This window comes from Balaenoptera acutorostrata, chromosome 8 (assembly GCF_949987535.1).
Source record: "Balaenoptera acutorostrata chromosome 8, mBalAcu1.1, whole genome shotgun sequence".
Classification (NCBI taxonomy): domain Eukaryota; kingdom Metazoa; phylum Chordata; class Mammalia; order Artiodactyla; family Balaenopteridae; genus Balaenoptera; species Balaenoptera acutorostrata.
The window spans coordinates 90773950-90793952 of NC_080071.1; the positions used below are offsets into that span (position 1 = coordinate 90773950).

General features: G+C 44.9%; 1 protein-coding gene across 1 annotated transcript in view; it reads right to left on the minus strand.

Moving 5' to 3' along the window:
• Positions 1 to 10056, minus strand: part of IQCA1 (IQ motif containing with AAA domain 1) — a 171894-nt gene extending 161838 nt beyond the window's left edge. Inside the window, exons 1-2 of the mRNA XM_007184769.2 lie at positions 9722 to 10056; positions 682 to 1006 (exon numbers count right to left, since the gene is read on the minus strand). Of these exons, the coding sequence (XP_007184831.2) occupies positions 682 to 1006; positions 9722 to 9732 (336 nt within the window). The 5' untranslated portion in view covers positions 9733 to 10056. The remainder of the gene's footprint in view (positions 1 to 681; positions 1007 to 9721) is intronic.
• Between the last annotated feature and the right edge of the window lie 9947 nt (positions 10057 to 20003).

A 20003-nucleotide genomic window follows, 5' to 3' on the forward strand; every position in this document is an offset into this window, starting at 1 on the left:
GAAGCGGGGTGTCCACCAGCCCCTACAGACCCAGGGAGAAGAGATCCCGGGCATCAGGCAGTGGTCATAAGGGCAGCTGCAGGACAGAATGCTCACAGGAGGGCACTGTGGTTACAGGTACCGGCAGGGAGTGCTCAGGGCATCAGAGAGAAGGGGAGGGAGCCCTTCTTTGGTGTCGGAGGCTCAAAGGCCCATTGTCATACATCTCCCGAGTCACCATTGACCCAAAGCAAAGGAGGAGATGCATCCTCCTGGGAATAAGGAACCAGCAACCAACCGGCTGCTCATCGAGAAGATGACGGGAAACAAAGGTCAGAGAGAGATTTCCTTTGGAAACAGAAGTAGGGGCATGGCTATTGGAAATTGGGAGGATATTTGTGAAAGGCTCGTCCTACTCCATTCCAACCTACCTGGGCAGACACCATGGTGACAGGTAAGACCACAAGCACCACGGTGTCCAGCAGACCCCAGGACCGTGCAAAGATCTGTCTGCGCCAAAAACTGAGCAAACCCAATCCTCGTCCACGGCAGTATAGTTTCATTGAAGGGCTATGCTTCGACTTTCAATACAACATGCAACTAATAAATACGACTAGGAAGTCTGCAGAGTATTGGTTACAGGCCTATATATCTTATTTATAACAAGAAGAAACGAATATGAAAAGAACCCTGAGTACTTACAGGAATCAACTTTAGATCCTGTAAGATATCATCAAAATAATGAAACTCGGTTAATTCCAATTCAACCATCTCATTCTTCAGCTCCAGGATGCGACCCATCACCCCATCCAGGATTTTTCGGATCAGCATGCGTTTCTGTGGATGGACTATCTGGTCATAGACGTTCTCCAGGTTTCTAAAGATCTGCACATATTTTATGTAGAAGGTGGCTAACATCTGGAAGATGAAAACTTGATTTCTCTGTGGTTTCATCATCTTCTGAGATTCGTTATCAAGCAGGGAATTGAGGGCCTCTTGGGTCTGATGCCACATCTTATTATACATTCTGAGGGACGACAGGGTCAACAATACATGAAGAAAAAATTACTTTGCAAGGCATACATATTGGGCATCTGGTATAACAAAATGTAACACACCATAAATGTGAGCTAAGAACACTGCGTATAGTTGCAAGGCTCTTTAGGCCACTTATGTCCTGTTTTGTTATGCATGTGAGTTTTGGATATGACCACGGCTATTATCATCAAATAAATAGTTAAAAAAGCCTTTTGCCTAAATGGTATGAGGTGATTCCTCACTATACTGGTAAAGCCAGTATTATTATACCCATTTAAAAGATGAGGAAGTTGATAACCAGAATAGTTACCTGATTTGTCCATATACACAGCTAGTGGAGTACGAATTGGAACAAATACTTTGGAAAATACCTTGTAAAGTTGAACATGGGCATAACTACGAATGAACAATTATATCCTGGAGAGACTCTTGTAAATCTGCATTAAGAATGATCACAGTAGCATTTCTTGATAAAAGTAAAGACCTGGAGATATCCCAAATGTCCATCAGTAAGAGAATGGATAAATAAATTGTAGTATAGTCACCAACAGACTAATACATAGCAGTGAGAAATGAACGACTTACAGCTCTAAGCAACACCTACGAACCCCGGAACCATAACACTGAGTGTGGGAAGTAAGGTGCAGACTGTGGCTGGGGAGGCCGGCTCCCTGCTTGTTTGAGCCGCTCAGTGGAGGGTGCAGCCGGGAGCCCGGGGAGTGGGAGAGTGAGATGGGGATGTGTCCTCTCTCGCGGCCCCCCAGTGAGTCAACAAACGATCCTCCTCCTAGCAAAGCCTTAGGGTGGTGACAGCCCTGCCACCCCCAGGACACCACCCCATCGCTTGTTGGTTTCCCGAGATTCAGCTCACACCTTTGTCACCGGTCCCTTTATTAGCCACCCTGCTGAGTATGCCCTCTTTTTCCTGCTGGGACTCTGACCAATACACTCATGGCAGAGACTTTTATTTTCTTTCAAAATTTGGCTGATTTTTTGGCTCCTATTTTATACCCAAGACCCAGTTCTGAAAAGCTAAACGGAAGTTCATTGTGTCTGGGAAGGGGCTTCTTAACCAGTGGGCTTAACCGGGGGTGATGGGGTGGGTAGGATCCTGGCCATCTCCCTGGGATGAGGGCGAAACCCACCAATGCCCGTCTCTGTCTGTAGGGTCTTCCCAGGATGCACTGGCGAGGGCGGCTCCAACCTCCAGCCTGAGAAGCAAGCGGGTCCAGGGGGCTGCGGGCTCTCACTGCCTTTCTGCTGTCAGCCCGGCCTCCCGTTCCCACGCCCACCTGCGTCCTGCATCCTGGGTCCAGGCTGCTGCACCGGCCTCTTCCACCAGGATGGGAGCAGCGTAGCACCTGCTCTCCGGAGTTGCCCCCTCTGCTGATCTCCGACCAGTACCCCCCAACCTCTGCGAGACCTTCCCAGGGCTCTGCTGGCCTGCAGGCCACGCTCCCCACCCCTCCTCTCCCCTCTCATCCAAGTCTGCTTTCCCTCCTCCTCCATTTTCCTGATGTCTCTTGTCAAATGCTCAAATGTTCTCTTGGCCCTCGTGTGTTTACAGCCTCTTAAATCCCTTACTGCCATTTCAGGGGCCATTCGGAGATAAATATGCTGGTCAATCCACCTTGTTCCACTGGGGATCCCTCACCTCCTCCCCGAGGTCATTCCCAGGCACCCCCTCTGGCCCTCGGCTCCACTATCTGCCCTTCCTCAAGCATGCCCCCCACCTTCCCGTGGGGAAGAAAGTGTGATCATCTCGCGCTGAACCTGACCACCTGCCGCGTTCCATGCTGCGTGTCATCCTCGAAGCATCCCTGGGGAAGGCTCCCATCGCTCCACTGGGGTGGGAGGGAGAGGATGTCCCTCAGAGGCGGGGTCAGCGTCTGAACCCGGGTCCACACGGTTCTGAGCTGAAACCACGATTCAAACCACGCTGCCGCCTCCACCTCTCCCCAGAATAAAAGAGCCCCTGCCACCGCCCTGAGACACACAACCATAATGTTTGCCACGATGACAGGTAAGAAGTAGGATTTCTGTGTCCATTTTCCCGGTTGCTACCGAGACAGTATCTCTCCACGTGCAACTGGTCATCCGCAATTTCTCTTCCTTAAATTGTTCATCCATTTGTTTTACCTGTTTTTACGTGAGATTGTTTTTCTACTAAATTGTGGGGCTTCTTTACGTATTCTGAGTTTATGTGTTCCACAGCTTGCCTTCTGGCTGAAAAGCTGGTTTCCCACTATGACCCAGAATGGGCTGTGGCCCTTCCCTCTGTCTCTGACCCAGCTGGGAAGGGCGGTCCTGCCCCGGATTCCATAGGAGTCCAGCTCCAGCCCTCCTGGACGGTCTGGTACCAGGCCTTTCAGGAGCTGAAATCCCAGAGTGCACTGCCCACCCCTGTGCCAGAACCGACTAGGCCTCCTGGTCTGGCCTGCTCACTGCCCTGGGTTTCCACTCTGCTCCTGGTGCAGAGATCTTCAACTTGGATTAAAAAAAAAAAGTTTTTTATTTTCAATTTTAAATATTTTAGTTTTATTTTATAATTTAATAGTATACTATTAAATATATACTAATATATAAAAATATATATAATATATATAATATATATTAAATATATATAATAAAAATAAATATATATATAAATATAAACTAATATACTAATATTAGTATATTATAAATATGAATTTAAAATATAAATAAAAATATTAAAAAATAAAAGTTTTAGATAAAAAATGAAAATAATACTTAAAAATATTTTTCTATTTTTTTATAATTTGATTTTTGTTTTATTGATCAAAATTCCAAATTAAAAATAAAAATAATTAATTTTACTAACTAGATGTCATACACTACGTTATTTAAATACGGAAAGCCACTTAGCTATACTCTGAACATTTTTCAAAATTAAGTACCATGTTGTCACTTCATTTTTTTGTGCTAGACTCTACTGAGCTACCTCTGCTCTCTAAATGAATCACCTTAAATTCAAAAGAAACATTTCCTTCGTTAATTCTGAGTACTTGGAATAAGTTAAGAACAAAGCAACATCCTTAATTCTAGAGAAAGATAAATATGGAAATCATAGTATTAACAAAACCTCAGTTCGTTGGACTTTTGTTTATTTCTAAACCTATTGACATGCTGCTGCTCATAAAACAAGAAAGGAACTTAAATCTGTTACTGTTTCTATACTAATTTCTATACTTTTAAAAAAATTATTTTATTCAAGTATAGCTGATATACAACGTTGTATTAATTTCTGCTGTTTCTATCATTTTTATGTGCTTAGAGCAGAGATGGGAGATTTTTATCTTCCTGGCCAAAAGTGAAAAGCTTCTCTTGATGTGAAAAGTCTTTAGGGTTTTGGTGATGATGACAGACATCATATCAGTCACTGTTCTAAGTACTTCACATATATTAACTCATGTAATTCTCAAAACCCTATGAGGTGGGTATTATTATCACTCCAGTTTACAGATGAGGAAACCAAGGCACAGAGAAGTTACTGCCCGAAGTTGTGTGATTTGAACGCAGGATTTGCACCCAGGCAGCCAGGCTCCAGAGTTCAGGCTCTGAACCTTTATTGCCTCCAGTTTGTCAGGACAAATCCCGGGGCAGAGGAGTGCTGGACACCACAAGGAAACAAAGATGTATAGCTAAAAACGAAACTCTTCCTCCCTCCCAGCACCCCACTGAGGTTGGATGCTAAATATTGGCCCTGGCACTGCATCCCTCGGGTTCAAGTACCAGATTTCTCCCAACTTGGCAATATTTTAAAAATACTGCTAGTGAAAGAGCACTCTGATAGACAACTTCATTATAACAGAGAAAAGGTACTATCAAAAGTTAGAATTCCACTTAGCCCAGGACATCTCACTCGTTGCATGATAAATGGGTACAAAGCAGCTGAGCAGGTTCTTAGTTTACCAAAGCCCAGACTTCCAGCATCTGAGAGGGGGCCGGGGACCCCAGGCGTTCACTGACCTGACGGGTGACAGGCCCCACGTGCCACCAGGCTCGACACCTGTTCCCATAAAACAGAAAATCCAATCGTTCTGCAGAGTAAATAGGGCTCAGGGCCTAGACCTGGCAGGACAACATTACAGAAGAAAATTACAGGCTAATTTTGTTTGGAACTCGGATCTGAAATTCCACTCAGCAAACAAAACACAGCGCCAGATCAAAAGCATTGTTCCCGCTGACCAAGGGGGGGGGGTCACCTGGGAAATTCACAAGAGTTCAACATTAAGGAAAGCTGAATGAAATACTGCACAGGACAGTAAAAACTGTGGATTATTTTCACAGATGCCAAGAAGATGCTCAATAAATTTAATTTATGGCATATGCCTGATTAAGAATACTGTCCAAAGAGGCTGATGATGACAACCTCTTCAAAATGCTGAAAACCAGAGACCATAAATATTTTCAGTAGAGAAACACCAGAAAGCTAAAAAACACAAGTACAAAAAGGATGAAACAGACGGAAAAGGGATCAATACAAAAGATGAAAAAAACTGCTTGTAAATGACACCGCTGCAAAATCCAAGGAAATCAGTAACAAAATGTAAGAAGTCAATTAATACAAAGTTGCAAGACATAGATAAAAGGCCCAAAAACTAAATGCAGAGAAAAAATATGAAAAACAAAACCCCATTCACAGTGCTGATCAAGAACATTAAACATTCAAGAATAAATATGGCGAGAGCCACACAAGAAGTAGCTGAAGAAAATTCTGGAATGCTAGCTGCAGAGGTCTGGAACAGGCAGAAGGCGGTCTCTGTTCCCACCTGGAGAGACCAGATAAAAAGAAAGCAGATTCTTGGGACTGACAGGCAGATTTAATATTACCAAGAATTTGGTAATAATATCCAGGAAACTCTGTAAATAAATCTAGTCATAATTTCTATATGCAGGGGTGGAGTTGATAATAAAAGATAAAGGGTATTTATCAGACTTTAAAGCATTTAACGCACCAGCAAGCATTAAGGTGTGTTATGCCACCCATGGAGGCTTTTTCCATAGGGTGCAGGGGGGTGACTTGAATCCCATAAAGACCCACACCAATCATTAGCAAGGGATCTTGGGTAAAGGAGGCTTCCACCAGGGGAAACAAAAGCCAAATTAATGGATGGGACACACCTAGAACTTAAGACTTTGCTTTGGGGCAGATCCAGCCTGGTGAAGCCTTGTTGCCCTAGTTCAGTGCACTCCTGGGCTTCTACCCAGGGTCAAAGAGGCAGGAATCCCTCCAGAACCAGGGCAGAGCTGACTCCTGAACTGGAACTTTTGGCCAAAGACCATCCTGGTGGCTTGATCCTTCCAAGTCCTGACATTTGGGCTGCAGCCTCTTTCTTCCTCACCTGCTGTCTTTTGGGGGACCCTTGTTGGAGAGACCAGGCAAGGTCGTTGGTTGATGGGGAGATATTAAGTAGCTGTGTGAGCACGCAACCCTGCATTGCTACCCTTTCCCCTGCAGACTGGCTTCAGCTTTCCAGTTTCCCCGCTGCCTTGCTGCCCCTCCACGTGTGTCCACTGGTTACAACCCTGTCACTCCCTGGACCCCCAGCCAGTGCAGCCTCCGCGCCCCTCGAAGCCTCAGTCCAGCCTGAGCCCCACCTCGCCTCGAAGCCAAGGTCTCAGCATCCTTCTCCTGAGCCGGTGCCCATGAAGATGATCTGAGACACGGAATGTGGCAAGATGATGTTTTAAGAGAACCATTATGGAGATGTAACTCACATACATAAACTCACCCTCTTTAAGTGCACAGTTCAGTGGGGTTTTTTTTTTTTTAGCATATTCACAGAGTTGTGCAACCTTCACCTTTCTCTGATTTCAGTACATTTTCATCACTCTAAAGAGAAACCCTACACCTGCTAGCCCGTCACTCCCTATTTGCCCTTATCCGCCTTCCGCCCAGCCCCTGGCAACCACTCATCTAACGTGTCTCTATTTATTTGCCTATTCTGGACATTTCACATAAGTGGGATCATATAACAGGTGGCCTTTTGTGACTGGATCCTTTCACTCAGTATAACTTTTCCAAAGCCCACTGTGTTATGGTGTGTATCGCTATCTTATTTCTTTTTATTGCCTAATAATGTTCCACTGCATGTATATACCACACCTTGTTTATCTGCTCATCAGTGAATGGACACATGGGGTGCTTCTGCCTTTTGGCTCTTGTAAATGATGCTGCTATGAGCATTCCAATACACGTTTTTGTGTGGACCTACGTTTTTATTTCTCTGGGGTATGGCAAGGTGGTTTTTAAAGCTATAAGTGCTCCAAGCTTAATATCAGAACCCGTCTCTTGAGGTAGTAGTCTCAGGAGGGTCACTTAACCTTGTGCCTTCACTTCCTCAAGTGGCAAATCTGGATAATGACACCTACCCTGGACACCCCACAGGATTACTGAGGAATGGGATAACAGATGTGAAAGTGTTCTTGAAATTTTAAATGTGCCTTGTAAAGAGAAAGTAGTATTTTATCCATGAGACCACTCAGAATTTTTTTTAAGTACATGATTGGTTTCAGACTTCAGCACATGACCTAGAAATGTTACAGATATTGAAGTTAGGAGGATTGTGGACGCAGAAGACTGAATATGACAGTTGAAAAACACCAGATTGTTATTTCTACAGCTTGGCAGTTTTCCTGTAACTGGGGGATGGAGGAATGATGCATAGGTGGGCGGAGGGAAAAAAAAGACTTAAATATTCAGACATAAACATGTACTTCAATACAAAATCTTGCAAAATGGGAATTCTCCTCAAGTTATTTTATATATGATAAACCTTCAAATTCTTCCAATACTATCTAGGTGTTTGTACTGTTTCTGGAATATTCCTTGGCATTCTTGCTCTAAGGGAGGTCTGGCTGTCCCCTAAGAACACAGCCTCTCCTGCAGCCCTCCCTCCGTCCCAGAGCCCTCTGACCACAGCACGGAGCGGGGCCAGATCCTGCCTCCTCACTCCAGCTCCAGACCATTCTCCCTCCCACCCCCGACACCCCCTAGTTTGGAACCTCATTTCATCAGAGGGTATCGCCCTCGGCCCCTCAGTGTCACCACCATCTACCATCTACATCATCTTTCCAGGCCCCACCAGGACATCGACCCACTGAACAGCATCTTTATCAAACAGCCTCTACCCTGCCTCATCTTCCCACCATAAACCACCTGAGCTCCTTTCTCTGTCTGCTGGGGCCCGTGCCCCCACTAGCAAGGATGTCACCCCACTTCTCCTTCCTCCTCCCATGTCATCCCGCTTCCTTTATACTGGCCATTCCCTTCAGCAAACAAATAGGCTGTTGTTTCCTATCTTAAAAAAATCTGTCTCTGGACCCCATTTCCCTTGCCACCAGCTACAGTGAAATGCCTTTAAAAAGCCAGTGCTGCTCTATGATTTCTCTCCTCTTTCTCTCTCCTACATTCATTCTAGTCCATCTTTCCACTCCATCACCCCCCTGAAGGTCAAGGTCACCACTGGACTCCACAGGGCTAAATCCATGGTCAATTCTCAGCTCTCCTCTGGCTTGTCTTGCAGCATTTGACAGAGTCTGTAACTCCCTCCTCCAAGAAACTCTACTTTTTCTCCTGGTTTCCAACGCACCACAATCTTGTCTCCTTCTCAATGATCACACCTTTGATTCCTTTGCTGGTCTCTCCTCCTCCATCTCTTGCCATTGCATGACCGAGTCTTAGTCCTTGGACCTGTTCTCTCCTCTGTCTACACTCATCCCATGTCTCATAAAGACCGTCTATGCCAACAGCTGTCGAATTTATATTTCATACACAGCCCTCTCATCTGAATTCAAGTCAATTGTCTACTTATGTCCACTTGATGTCCAATAGGCACTTCAAACTCAACACGTCCAAAACTGAACTCCTGATCTCCCCCACCCGCAAAACCTGGCAAGCCCTTAGCCTCGCTGCTCTTATTTCCTGGCCTGGAAAACAGGGTTACTGAGAGCTGGAATGCAGGTTGGAGCTGCAGTGCCTGGTTGACACCGTGTCCTTGCTGTATATGAACTATTTAGCTTCTTTGTGCCTAAGTCCTCATCTGTAAAATGGAAATAATATTAACAGCTCTTACATTACAGAGGAGTCATGAGTTATTATATTCAAGCACTCAGAACAGTGCCTGCAGAGTCAGCACTAGAATAGACGTTTGAGATGACCATTATGAAATAACTGCTGGGCTGGTGCTGTGTAAATAGCACAGTGCTGGGTGAATACTCCTTGGTGCCGTTGCCACCTGACTGGCGTTTCTTGGTGAAAAGCGAAGTGGTACAATAAAGCTTCCTCAAGATCTTTCTTAACTTAAATATCGGGACCTGGGTGTTTTCACAAAGCACTGTATGTTACTGGGTTAGATTCACAAAAAAGCAGGCAAGGAACTGAACATAGACACTGCTTCCTCAAAAATACATCCACAAGGGCTTAGCGGGCACAAGCACTGGGTCTGGAGGAGCTCATCTCTATGCGGGGCAGGGACAGCACCGGGGGAGTTGGCAGGTCTAAGTGTACGGTATTCCCTGTCCACAGAAGCTGATGCTCTCTGCTGACGTGTATCTTTACTTGCTAAAACTGCAAAAAGAAGAGGTGGGGTAGAAAAGAAGCGGAAAAGAAGCAGAGCAGGCTATCTTTCTGTCTGGAGAAGCCCACCCCATGGCTATGGCCCGGCAGCCCATCACTTACGCGTTCGACATGCTGGCTACTTTCCCTCTTCCCCTCGCCCGCTGGGAAGCTGTTCTGTTGTCCTCTGAAGGGCGGCTGGCTGCAGGGGTCGGGACACCGCCAGAGGGCGTTGGGATGAGTTCCTTCTGGAGGGAGGGACTGGGGTTGGGGATATCTTTTCACTTCGGGAAGGGAAAGGCGATAGGCAGGGACGCGCGCAGCCGCCGAGAGGGGGATTCAAGCCTTCTCGTCTAGACCCCCAGGCTCCGGAACCTTCCTGTGGCCCCGCAGCTAGAAGGCGCGAGGCGGAGCCTAGCTACGGACGCTACGCCTGAGCGGTGCGGGTCCGCTCGGCCGGCGCGCTCCCGCCCCCTTCGCGCTAGGCGCCTGCGCCGCCTCCTGCTGTTTCCCTGGCAACCGCATCGAACGCCGAAGGCCGGGGTTCCTCGCAGGAACCACGCTTAGTACCCGCCTCCCGGAGGACCCGCCCAGCGTTTCCCGGGATCGGCCCCAGGTCCTGTCCACCCGCTCGTTGTCCTCCACGCCGTTGTTCCGCTTTCCCGTTTGCCCATTTTCATCCACCTTCAGATATGTAGCCTTGGGCGAGGTCCTTAATGATGGTAGCCCCAGTCTTCCCATCTGTAAAGTGGGGTAACAGTCATTCGTTCCTTCGAAACCTTACTGGGTATCTACTCTGGGCTAGCGCAGACTTAGGTTCTGGGGGTGCAGGGCAGATGCAGATGCTGCCCTTCTGGGGCTAAATACAAATGAAATACGGCGACAGTGCGTTGTAAATGTAAGATGCCGTGTGGGTGTTAGTTATTAGCAAGTCACTGTGCTTGTGTGCATTGTTCTTCTTTCATCATCTTTGGTAACTGTTGAGGTTTATTTGCAAATCTTATAATTTGCAATTTCTAGTGGAACATTTTCAGAACTAACGCACTTGAAAAAGTATACAGAGGGCAAACACGTAAAAAGGACAGAATAAATCTGGATCACACAACCCTTCTCCCACAATTACTAATGAAATGAACAAAAGAATAGAAAAAAAAAAAAAGAAAAAAAAAGAAGGAAAAGAAAAGGAGAGCCAAACAAAAAATTAAGTACAACTTCATGCCATAAACTTCAAAAGCTACTCAATGAAATAGAAACCTGCAGTGGACAATGGTGTCTAATCTCATCCCCACTCCCCCCAAAAATCCCTACTAGGGAGAGAAAGTACCAAGTAGGCAAAGTACCAAGAATTCTCACTAATACTTTTCAATACAAGGAAGACAGGAATCTGAGAATTGAGATGAAAGGTGAGTAGGGTAAGTGAGCCACCTGGGGAAATCCAGGTGAGATAAAACTATCACCAGTCGAAACAATCACTACCACCCACAGGGCCCTTCCAGAACTAGAAAAAATCACTAGGGCTTGCCACTTTTTAGGACTTTACACTGAACTGAGGCAAAGATTCAAAGTCAAAGGACATTTTGTCACAGGAATAGGATATACTCCCAAGAAGGGTGAGGGATGGTGGTAAAAGAGTTTACCAAAATCTCAGAAGAGAAAGCAGAGCCCAGACCTTGCAAAGATTCAGTGGATAAGCCCTTATCCTTACCGTGTATCCAGGCTATAGAAAGGTGGATAAAAATACAATTTTCCAGCTCTCAAACTCAGATACAGTGAGAAAGCAGTCAAGGAGAATTTGCTCACATTATATTTGAGGAACTGGAAGATATACAAAGAGCAATCCATATTAAATATGAATAAGAAGCCGCATATCCACTATCCAAATCCAAGACTTCAATAAAAGGGGAAGGAAAAAAAGGATTACAGCATGGGTGAGAACAGGTGAAGAACCTAGCCTGGAGAAAAGGTAACCAAACAGAAGAAAATTCTTTACATGTTTTTTATACTATAGAATAAGTTAATAAGAATAGAAGTCTAATAGAATAAGTGCTGGGAGAGAATACAAAACAACATAATTAGAAGGAAAAGAAGATTGTATAGCTAACGAAACAAATGAAAATCAGAAATAGTCCAATATGGGAACTAAATTAGAAAAACCAAGGAATGGACTGGGCATAATTCATCTGAATTACTGACTTAGAGGAAAACCTTAAATCAATTGCAGTGAAGGTAAAAGGAAAAGACAGATGTTTAAGCAATTAGAAAGGTTTAGTTGATATTCCTGGAAAAGAAAGCTCCAATTAAGTTTCTCAAAGATCTAAAGAAACATTTCTGAAATAAAAGAATGAAACTTACAGATCAAAAGTTCTCATCGTGTTCCAGGAAAAACTGACATAGAACAACCAACACCTAAGATATCCTGGATATGTTATTGAACTTCAAGGAGAAGTGGTACAGAGAATTTGGTTGGCCTCAAATTTCTCCGCAGTAGCTTTCAATGTCAGATGAAAAGCTAGAGGTATTTAAAAAGTTCTTGGGGGAAATTGTGAACCAGGATATTTCTGCTCATTGCAGTTAATATTCCAGAATATGAAAGCTCTCAGGAAATACAGCACTCATGTAAATTGGCATGTTTTCAAGTGCAAGTAATAGAAAACCCAGTGTCCAATGGCTTAAACAATAAGAGGATTTATAATCTCCCTTAACAAGAATAGAGGTGAGGCTATTTTGGAGCCAATTATTTCAGTGGCTCAGTGACATCATCAATCTTTGATGGTCTTTCTATCTTTTGGAGCTGTCATCCCTGGGATGTCAGATGGCTTCCCTCTACAGTGGCTCTAGATGTTACAGCCTCACTCTGTAACATCTCAAGATAGAAAAAGGACCAGCTGAGAAATGTGACCGCCATTATTGTCGTAATCAGCATTTACCTGCCTTAAGAGAGAGAGAGGTAGATAAAAGAACCGCATCAGGCAGTATGGGCTGTTGTGTAGGCAACATTCCATATGAGCCAAATCCCATGAGCTCTTCTGGAAAATAAAACACTTGACGATGAAATCCAGTGATCGAAAGATACAAGTCATGTGAAAAGGAAGAGCAGGTACTCAGTATAAGACAGTGAAACAAGGTCTCCCAACTCTGCATACCAGGAGAACAAACATAGTTGTTCTCTGATTATATCCCATGAGCTCTGCCAGTTGCTACACTTATTGACCACATTTTCTATGCCAGGGACAGTTTAGGACCTGATATATATTCATTCATTAAATCTTCCCACTAACTTTATGAGTTGAGTAATATTTTCATGCTCATTTTACACACGTGGAAACTGAGACTCAGAGAGGTTAAGTAACTGTGTATCCAAGGCCATCCTCCAATTGATGGTGGAGTTGGTATTCGGACCACCTGCTAGTCTCCCTTTAAAGACCACACCCCTAATCATTATCTTTGTGTTGGTAGCAACACCTACCTTAACTGATATTTGTTTAAAAATTTGGTTTCCTGTGAGACAAATGTTACTAAGAAGAGTATTCCCCAAACTACTTTTCCTTTACGAAAAGAACATTGCTACTTAATTATGTAGATACAGTAGAAAAGGTGACTTTGTCCTCAGTATTTAATAATTTATGCAGCTTACAATCAGACTGCCAGGTCTCTGGGCAAATTCATCTTCTCGGTCCTCTGGATATATGTGAAGTCATTTGGGCAAATATTAAATGATGCCTGTTATATGCAAATCACAATGGTTCCCACTGTGCAAGAGGAAAAGATGAGTCTGGCATGAACGGATCTTGCCTTCCAGGAGTAGAGGAGGTAAGCATCCAGGAGAATGATGATCTCAGGCTTCATTATCCCATTCCTGGAGGAATGACAGGCCTGGAAGAGCCATCAGAGGTTGTCTGATTTACTTCTGTCTCAGATGCTTCAAGGCCCCAGGACATTCCTGTTTCTTGAGCATCCCTTCTTGCCCGCACTCTGGCAGCGGGAGGGACCACCTGGCCCCTTTACGAAGTCCATCTGGTTTTGGACAGCTCTCACTATTAGTCTCGGCTTTTCCATCAACGCTCCAGGGCAAAACAGAACACCCCTCTTCTACAGGAGCAGACTTTTACACATTTAAACCCATGTATCCCCTCCCCGCCAGTCTTCTTAATTACAGAGTAAGCACGACCACGTTCTTCAACACCGGATTTCAAGTTCCCGTGCCGTCAGTCCCTCTGTATCTCTGTTCACTGGTGTCCTTTAGACATAGACCGATGAAACAGAACCTTCCACGTGGGGGCCGGTAGGCACTCCATCAGGGGCCGTACCTTGGCTCCCACCCCTTCCATCTATTGTTGGGCGTCCACAGTCAACCACGGTCAACCTGCTGAGCCCTCTGTCATCCCGTGTGCTCACCTTTCCATCCAATTCCATGTCATCCCTCAAATCTGGTCCAGGCCATCGATGAAAGCATTCTCTATGAGAAAGCTGAGCAGACTGACAGAACAGCACTAGAAATGTATCCAAGGTAGCATCAGTTGACAAGTTATCAACCTCCCCAGCCACCCTGTCTCCTCTTTGTCCTCAACAAGTCCATGCGATAAGGATGCTGTCACGTTTGTCGCTAGTATACAGCCCTCTTACATCTGCAGCGTTGTCCTTTTCTACTAGGCTAGTCACTATGGAAACTGAAACTTAGGGTCATCTGGTGTGCCTTGTTTTAGAGAACCCACTTGTCTCTGCTTCCTTTTCTAAGAACCCACAAATCGTTTTAATGATCTGTTCTGGATCCGCATGAAGTTCACTAGACCAGAACCTGACCTTCTTTTCTTTTCTGAGTCACCAGTCACTGAGAACCTCTCCACCGGACCCTGCTTTCCCGTGAAGCGTGGTAATTCAGCCAGTCCCAGGGACCTGGGTCCTCAGTCACACCTGAGTCTCCAGAAAGGCCTGCACCAGAGTTAAAACACCCCAGAGCCTCTCATCTGTCCAAACCTCAGCCCAGGACAACTCCAGCTGCCACCAGGAGCAGGGCCTTTTCATACCACCAGGTGGCGCGCAAGCCACTAGCCAATCAGAATGGGGCACTGCTTCCCACTTCCCAGGGCCGCCTTCTCACTTGAGGACCCAGCCTCCTTGCCCTCCTCCTCTGCCAGCCAACCCCCTTCTGCTCTTCCCACTGACAGCAAGACTAGAACATAAGGCAGGAAGGCACTCTACCCTATGATCGGACTCTACAGCTGGACCAAGCACCCGGTCCAGGAAAGGCTCCAACTCTCAGTCAGTCAGTGCTGGTGGGGGCCTGACCAGACACAGCAACATGGCCCTGGGGGTTAGTTCCCTGAAAGACTCAGAGCAGTCCTGGGCTTCCTGGGAGGCCCGTGCTCTGCTCCACCCTCCCTGACCTCTCTCTGTCCTGCCGAGTCTATCCCAGAGTCCCTTCCTGCCATGCCCAGGTGCGTTAGATTCTCCCTCTTCTGGCAGGAAAGTACCAAGTTCATTTTTGTTTAGTGACCATACTCTATGCTTCCCTGGACATCTGAGGCCCCAATCATTATTCTGACTCACCTTTCTGTAATTTCCTCTAAATTGATCAGTATCTTTTCCACAGTGACTATGCTTTGTCCTAATAATTGGTGTTTTGTTTCATTTAAAATGTTCATATCTTTTTACACAGCCTCGTAATCCAACTGCCAGCTCTCTGGGAAAACTCATCGTCCTCTTGATATGTGTGACCTCAACTGGGCAGATGTTGATTGATGCCCCTTCTCTACAGAGCCCAGTACTCAACACTGGGCAGTAAGAAAAGATGACCCTGGTGACTTCTGCCTTCAAAGAGGAGAGGAGAAGAGAGATAGGTCCAAGGTGATTAAATGCCACGGTGCCAAGTCCCCTGGGAGTTTAGAAGAGCGAGAGGGGTCACCGTACCCTTGGGAAAGTAGAAGGGGTTATGCAGCAGGTGGAATTTGAAGTGGCTTTGACCTGAGGAAACAGAAGGAGAACATTCCAGGCAGGGGAAACAACATGGGCAAAGGCTTAAAAGCAGAAGTGTGGGGAGCTATTCATCTGATGGTGGACATTTCGATCTGATCTGGGAATAGGTTTGGCATCCTAGCCCTCGGCCAGATGGTGTGTGTGCTCAGGGTGAGCCAGAGGAGTTGGACTGAACTCTATAGACCGTGGAGGTCCACTTGAGCAGAGGATTCACATGATCGTGGGGCAGGGAGACCAATTAAAAGTCAAGAAGTACAGATGAGTGGATAAACGCAATGAGGGGTAAATACAGCGGGATAGCATTCAGCCATAAAAAGAATAACGTTCTGAAATGTGCCTCAACAGGGATGAACCTTGACATAAGCCAGATACAAAAGGACAGATATCGTATGATTTCATTTAATATGAAATATCTAGAATAGGCAAAGTTATAGAGACAGAAAATAGATTAGCGGTTCCCAGGGGCTGGGGCAGGGGAGGAGGGAGTGGAGAGTTATTGCTTAACGATTACAGAATTTCTGTCTGGGGTGATGAACAATTTTGGAAATAGTGCTGATGTTTGTGGAACATTGTCAGTGTAGTTAAGGCCACCGAATTGTATACTTAAAATTGGTTAAAATGGCAAATTTCGTGCCATATATACAATGGAATTTGGCCTTTGAAGCATGAGTGGAGTCAGCAGCACAATGCAGTTTGGATTAAGTCTCTGCGGGTTTTCCGTAACCCCCAGCACCCCAGATGTACCCAGAAAACAGCACATCCATCTCTAGGGACCAGCACACGTGTGTTCCTCTCAGCGGGGACCTGCCCAGCGTCACGCTGCGTCTCTTCCATCCTTTGCCCAGTTACAGATTTCCTGAAACACCACCAGCGTGAGGATCATGCTTATTAGTCTGTAGAGCACAGGATGTCGCTTATCCTCCTTTAATACTTTAATTGCTCCACTGATGCTCAAAGATAGGTTACAGGGGCTTCCCTGGTGGCGCAGTGGTTAAGAATCCACCTGCCAATGCAGGGGACACGGGTTCGAGCCCTGGTCTGGGAAGATCCCACATGCCGCGGAGCAATTGGGCCCGTGAGCCACAACTACTGAGCCTGCGCGTCTGGAGCCTGTGCTCCGCAACAAGAGAGGCCGCGATAGTGAGAGGCCTGCGCATCGCGATGAAGAGTGGCCCCCGCTCCCCGCAACTAGAGAAAGCCCTTGCGCAGAAACGAAGGCCCAATACAGCCATAAATAAATTAATTAATTAATTAAAAAAAAAAGGTTACAGTGTAATCAGGCAAATTGTAATCCCATAGTTCATTTGAAAATAAAAACTGGGGGCTTTATTACTATGAATGGAATAGCGGACAATCGGAACAGTCAGACACCTCGTCCCAATCCTTCCATTTTCTAACACGGTGACTTTAAGCAGCTCGCGTACCATTTCTGAGCCTCAGTGAGAACAAACCCCGCATCATTCAAAGCCCGTGGTGAGCCTCTTCCTCTAGTGGTCTTTGAATTGCCCTGCGCTGGAATACTGGATGTTACGACTCTGTGTACTCAGGATTCTGCAGGTTTAGTTCATGATGTTTTTCTGCAAACTCGGTGCTTGAGCATTGTTGGCAGTTTTCCCCACTCCCCTCACTGAGCGCCTGGGACAGGAATCATCTTTCAGAGGCGAGTTCCCTTAGCCTGGGAGGAGGCTGGCATGCAGGTGTCCACGGAGTCTGGGGAGTGATGGCTGTGGTCCCTCCCTGGCCTGATGAGCCTTGAAGTCACCTTGAGAAGGAAGCAGAGTGGACCTTGGTTAAGTTCCAACGTGTTCCTCAGGTGGGCCTGCAGGGCTGCAGGCAGAGGAAGCAGGATGGATAAACGTGAAAAGGTCTCAAGTTCAAATCGAATTTGAAGGACTTCTCCTCTCAACTTAGCTGTAAGAAGCATTTTCTATGCTTCTAAGTATAAAATGTCATTCGACAGAAGAGGCGTATTTTAAAATGTCAGATATTAAACTCTCTACTGTAACACGCCAGCTTTTGTGTCTGATGTTATGTCTGTACCAAAGCAAATCGATAAAATGCTAACTTGTTATGTTTGCATACGCAACTGGAAATGAATCAAGAATGGATTTCATTAATTCATAATTATTAAAGTAAGCGTTGGTAGACTTCTGGTGTTGAAATATGTCCTGTCTTGACTCTCCATGACCAACCCCCAATGTCCATGACTGTTATAATTTGTAAGAGGGACAGTTCCACTTACCTCCAAGGATTATGAAAAGGACTAGGTGAATAATGTAGGTAAAGCACTTGGCACAAATTAGAACCACATGCTGTTGTGTGGCAGCTTGTTTCTTAAGCTCCTGGGAGAGCCTAGGTGTCTGCTCAAAATCCCCAACTCAGCTAGCAGTATTCCTAATTTGGGGGTTCACAGAAATCTTGGGTGTCAAAGACCTGCTCCATGGGTGGGGTTCAATGAATACCGCCTTCACCATGGTGATAGTTGCAAACTCCTCCAGCAGATGGAATCGACGTTCCCAAACAGCAAGAAGTTGTGATTGTGAATCTTGGCTTCTCTCTAGTCCATTATAATCACGTATCAAAGGATGTTTTGGACTAGAAATAAGTCTTATTTGGTAGAGTTTGTTGAGAATATGCTAGTAAACTGATTTAAAAGGGATATGAGCAATCTGAACATTGCATTCTGGATGGGATTCCAAAGATAACAGAGTCTACAAACACCAAAGCTATTTTACGTCACATAAACATCACTTCCACTGGGAAATGAGTGTAAGAGTGTGTGTGTATGTGTGTGTGATTCTTATAAGCTGCCTTTATTATCTATAAATAAAACTGTCCAGTGTGAGAAAAAAATAAAAAGGAACTAGCCGGAGGCAGGATGTTTTTCAAATTATTATTATCCTGTTTTTTCACACACATTGGGGCAGCTTTTGTAACCCAGGTGCAAAGGAGGTCACTTCTCATTGTTTTAACACCTGCTGTCTTTAAAAATGAATACGATTTCCACAGGCCATTGATAAATTCAGCCTTAAACCTTCCTCAAAAACGACAGTCTCCTATATTTTGATACTACTTCTGAATAACCAGCATGTGTCTGTCCAATTTCTGTTTTGTTTTGTTTTGTTTTGTTTCCATTTGACTCTCATACGTGTTCCCTCCTCTTTTGCTATTTTATTCTCACAATGCTTATAATGAAACAATAGTTCTTGGGTACCCAGGGTAGAGAGCCAATTACAAATAGCAGCTGCATTGTTCATAAAACAAAAGTGGTACATTCATGAGGCTTATTTAGGGACTTGCATTGCCAATGGCCCTGACTACAGCAGTAAGATGAAGTTTAACAGCAGAGAAAACGCCTACTTAATCAATTAATTTACACTGCCAGACTTAATAGAAATATAATCTTGCTTTTAAAAAATCAAGCAGGAGGCTAGTAAGAATTTTTATATGCACATTCCTTCCACCATCCGTCTTCCAGACTCACAGATGTAGAGAACAAACTAGGGGTTACCAGTGAGGTAGAGGGAAGCAGGGAGGGGAGTAACAGGTAGAAACTATTATGTATCAAGTAAGCTACAAGGATATATTGTACAACACAGGGAACATAGACCAATATTTTATAACAACTATAAATGGAGTATAGTTTTTAAAAATTGTGAATCTCTATATTGTACAGCTGTAACTTATATAATATTGAATATCAGCTGTACTTCAATAAAAAAAATGAGGCAGAAGGCTAGTAAGAATTTTTATATGCATTTCTTCATCTGTCTTCCTGTTGTCTCTCTGCTTGCCCTTCTCGGTTTATCCTTTCTCCCTAGAAGTGCGGTCCTCCTGAGATGTGGGATTGCCCTGTACCAGGGCTCGGACACGAGAGGCCCCACAGCATTCAGGATGGGTTCCTCTTCCTTGAGGCATCTTACTGGTTCAGATAACCAGTGCAGCCTTAGATGAGCTTAAGGCTTAAATATTAATGTCATCTTGGGCATGTGCCTGCCTGAGATACTCCCAGGGAGTTGTTTCCGTATGCTTTTTATGCTAAGAAAAATGTTTCATACTTCTCTTTTGTCTTGACAGGTGAAATGCAGATAAAAAAATAATAGTTACAATCTAAAAAATACTTTAAAGTATAATAAGTGCTGAAAACTGTGAAACTCTTAAGCATCCAGCTCAGTGAATTTTCTCAGCTTGCAAACACTTGTATAGATCGAGACACAGAAGAAAAGGCAAATTCCAGAGCTTCCCTGAGCCCTTCCTAATCTCATCCTGGCTCTGCTTCCCAAAGGCAAACACTGCCGAACACCGAAGATTAATTTTTCCCTTAAAAAGGAAGACTTTACATTTTATAAGACGGAATGATATGATGATGTGCATTATTTTGAACGTAGCTTTGACCTACTTATGAGTGTGAGGTTCATCCACATTGTTGACG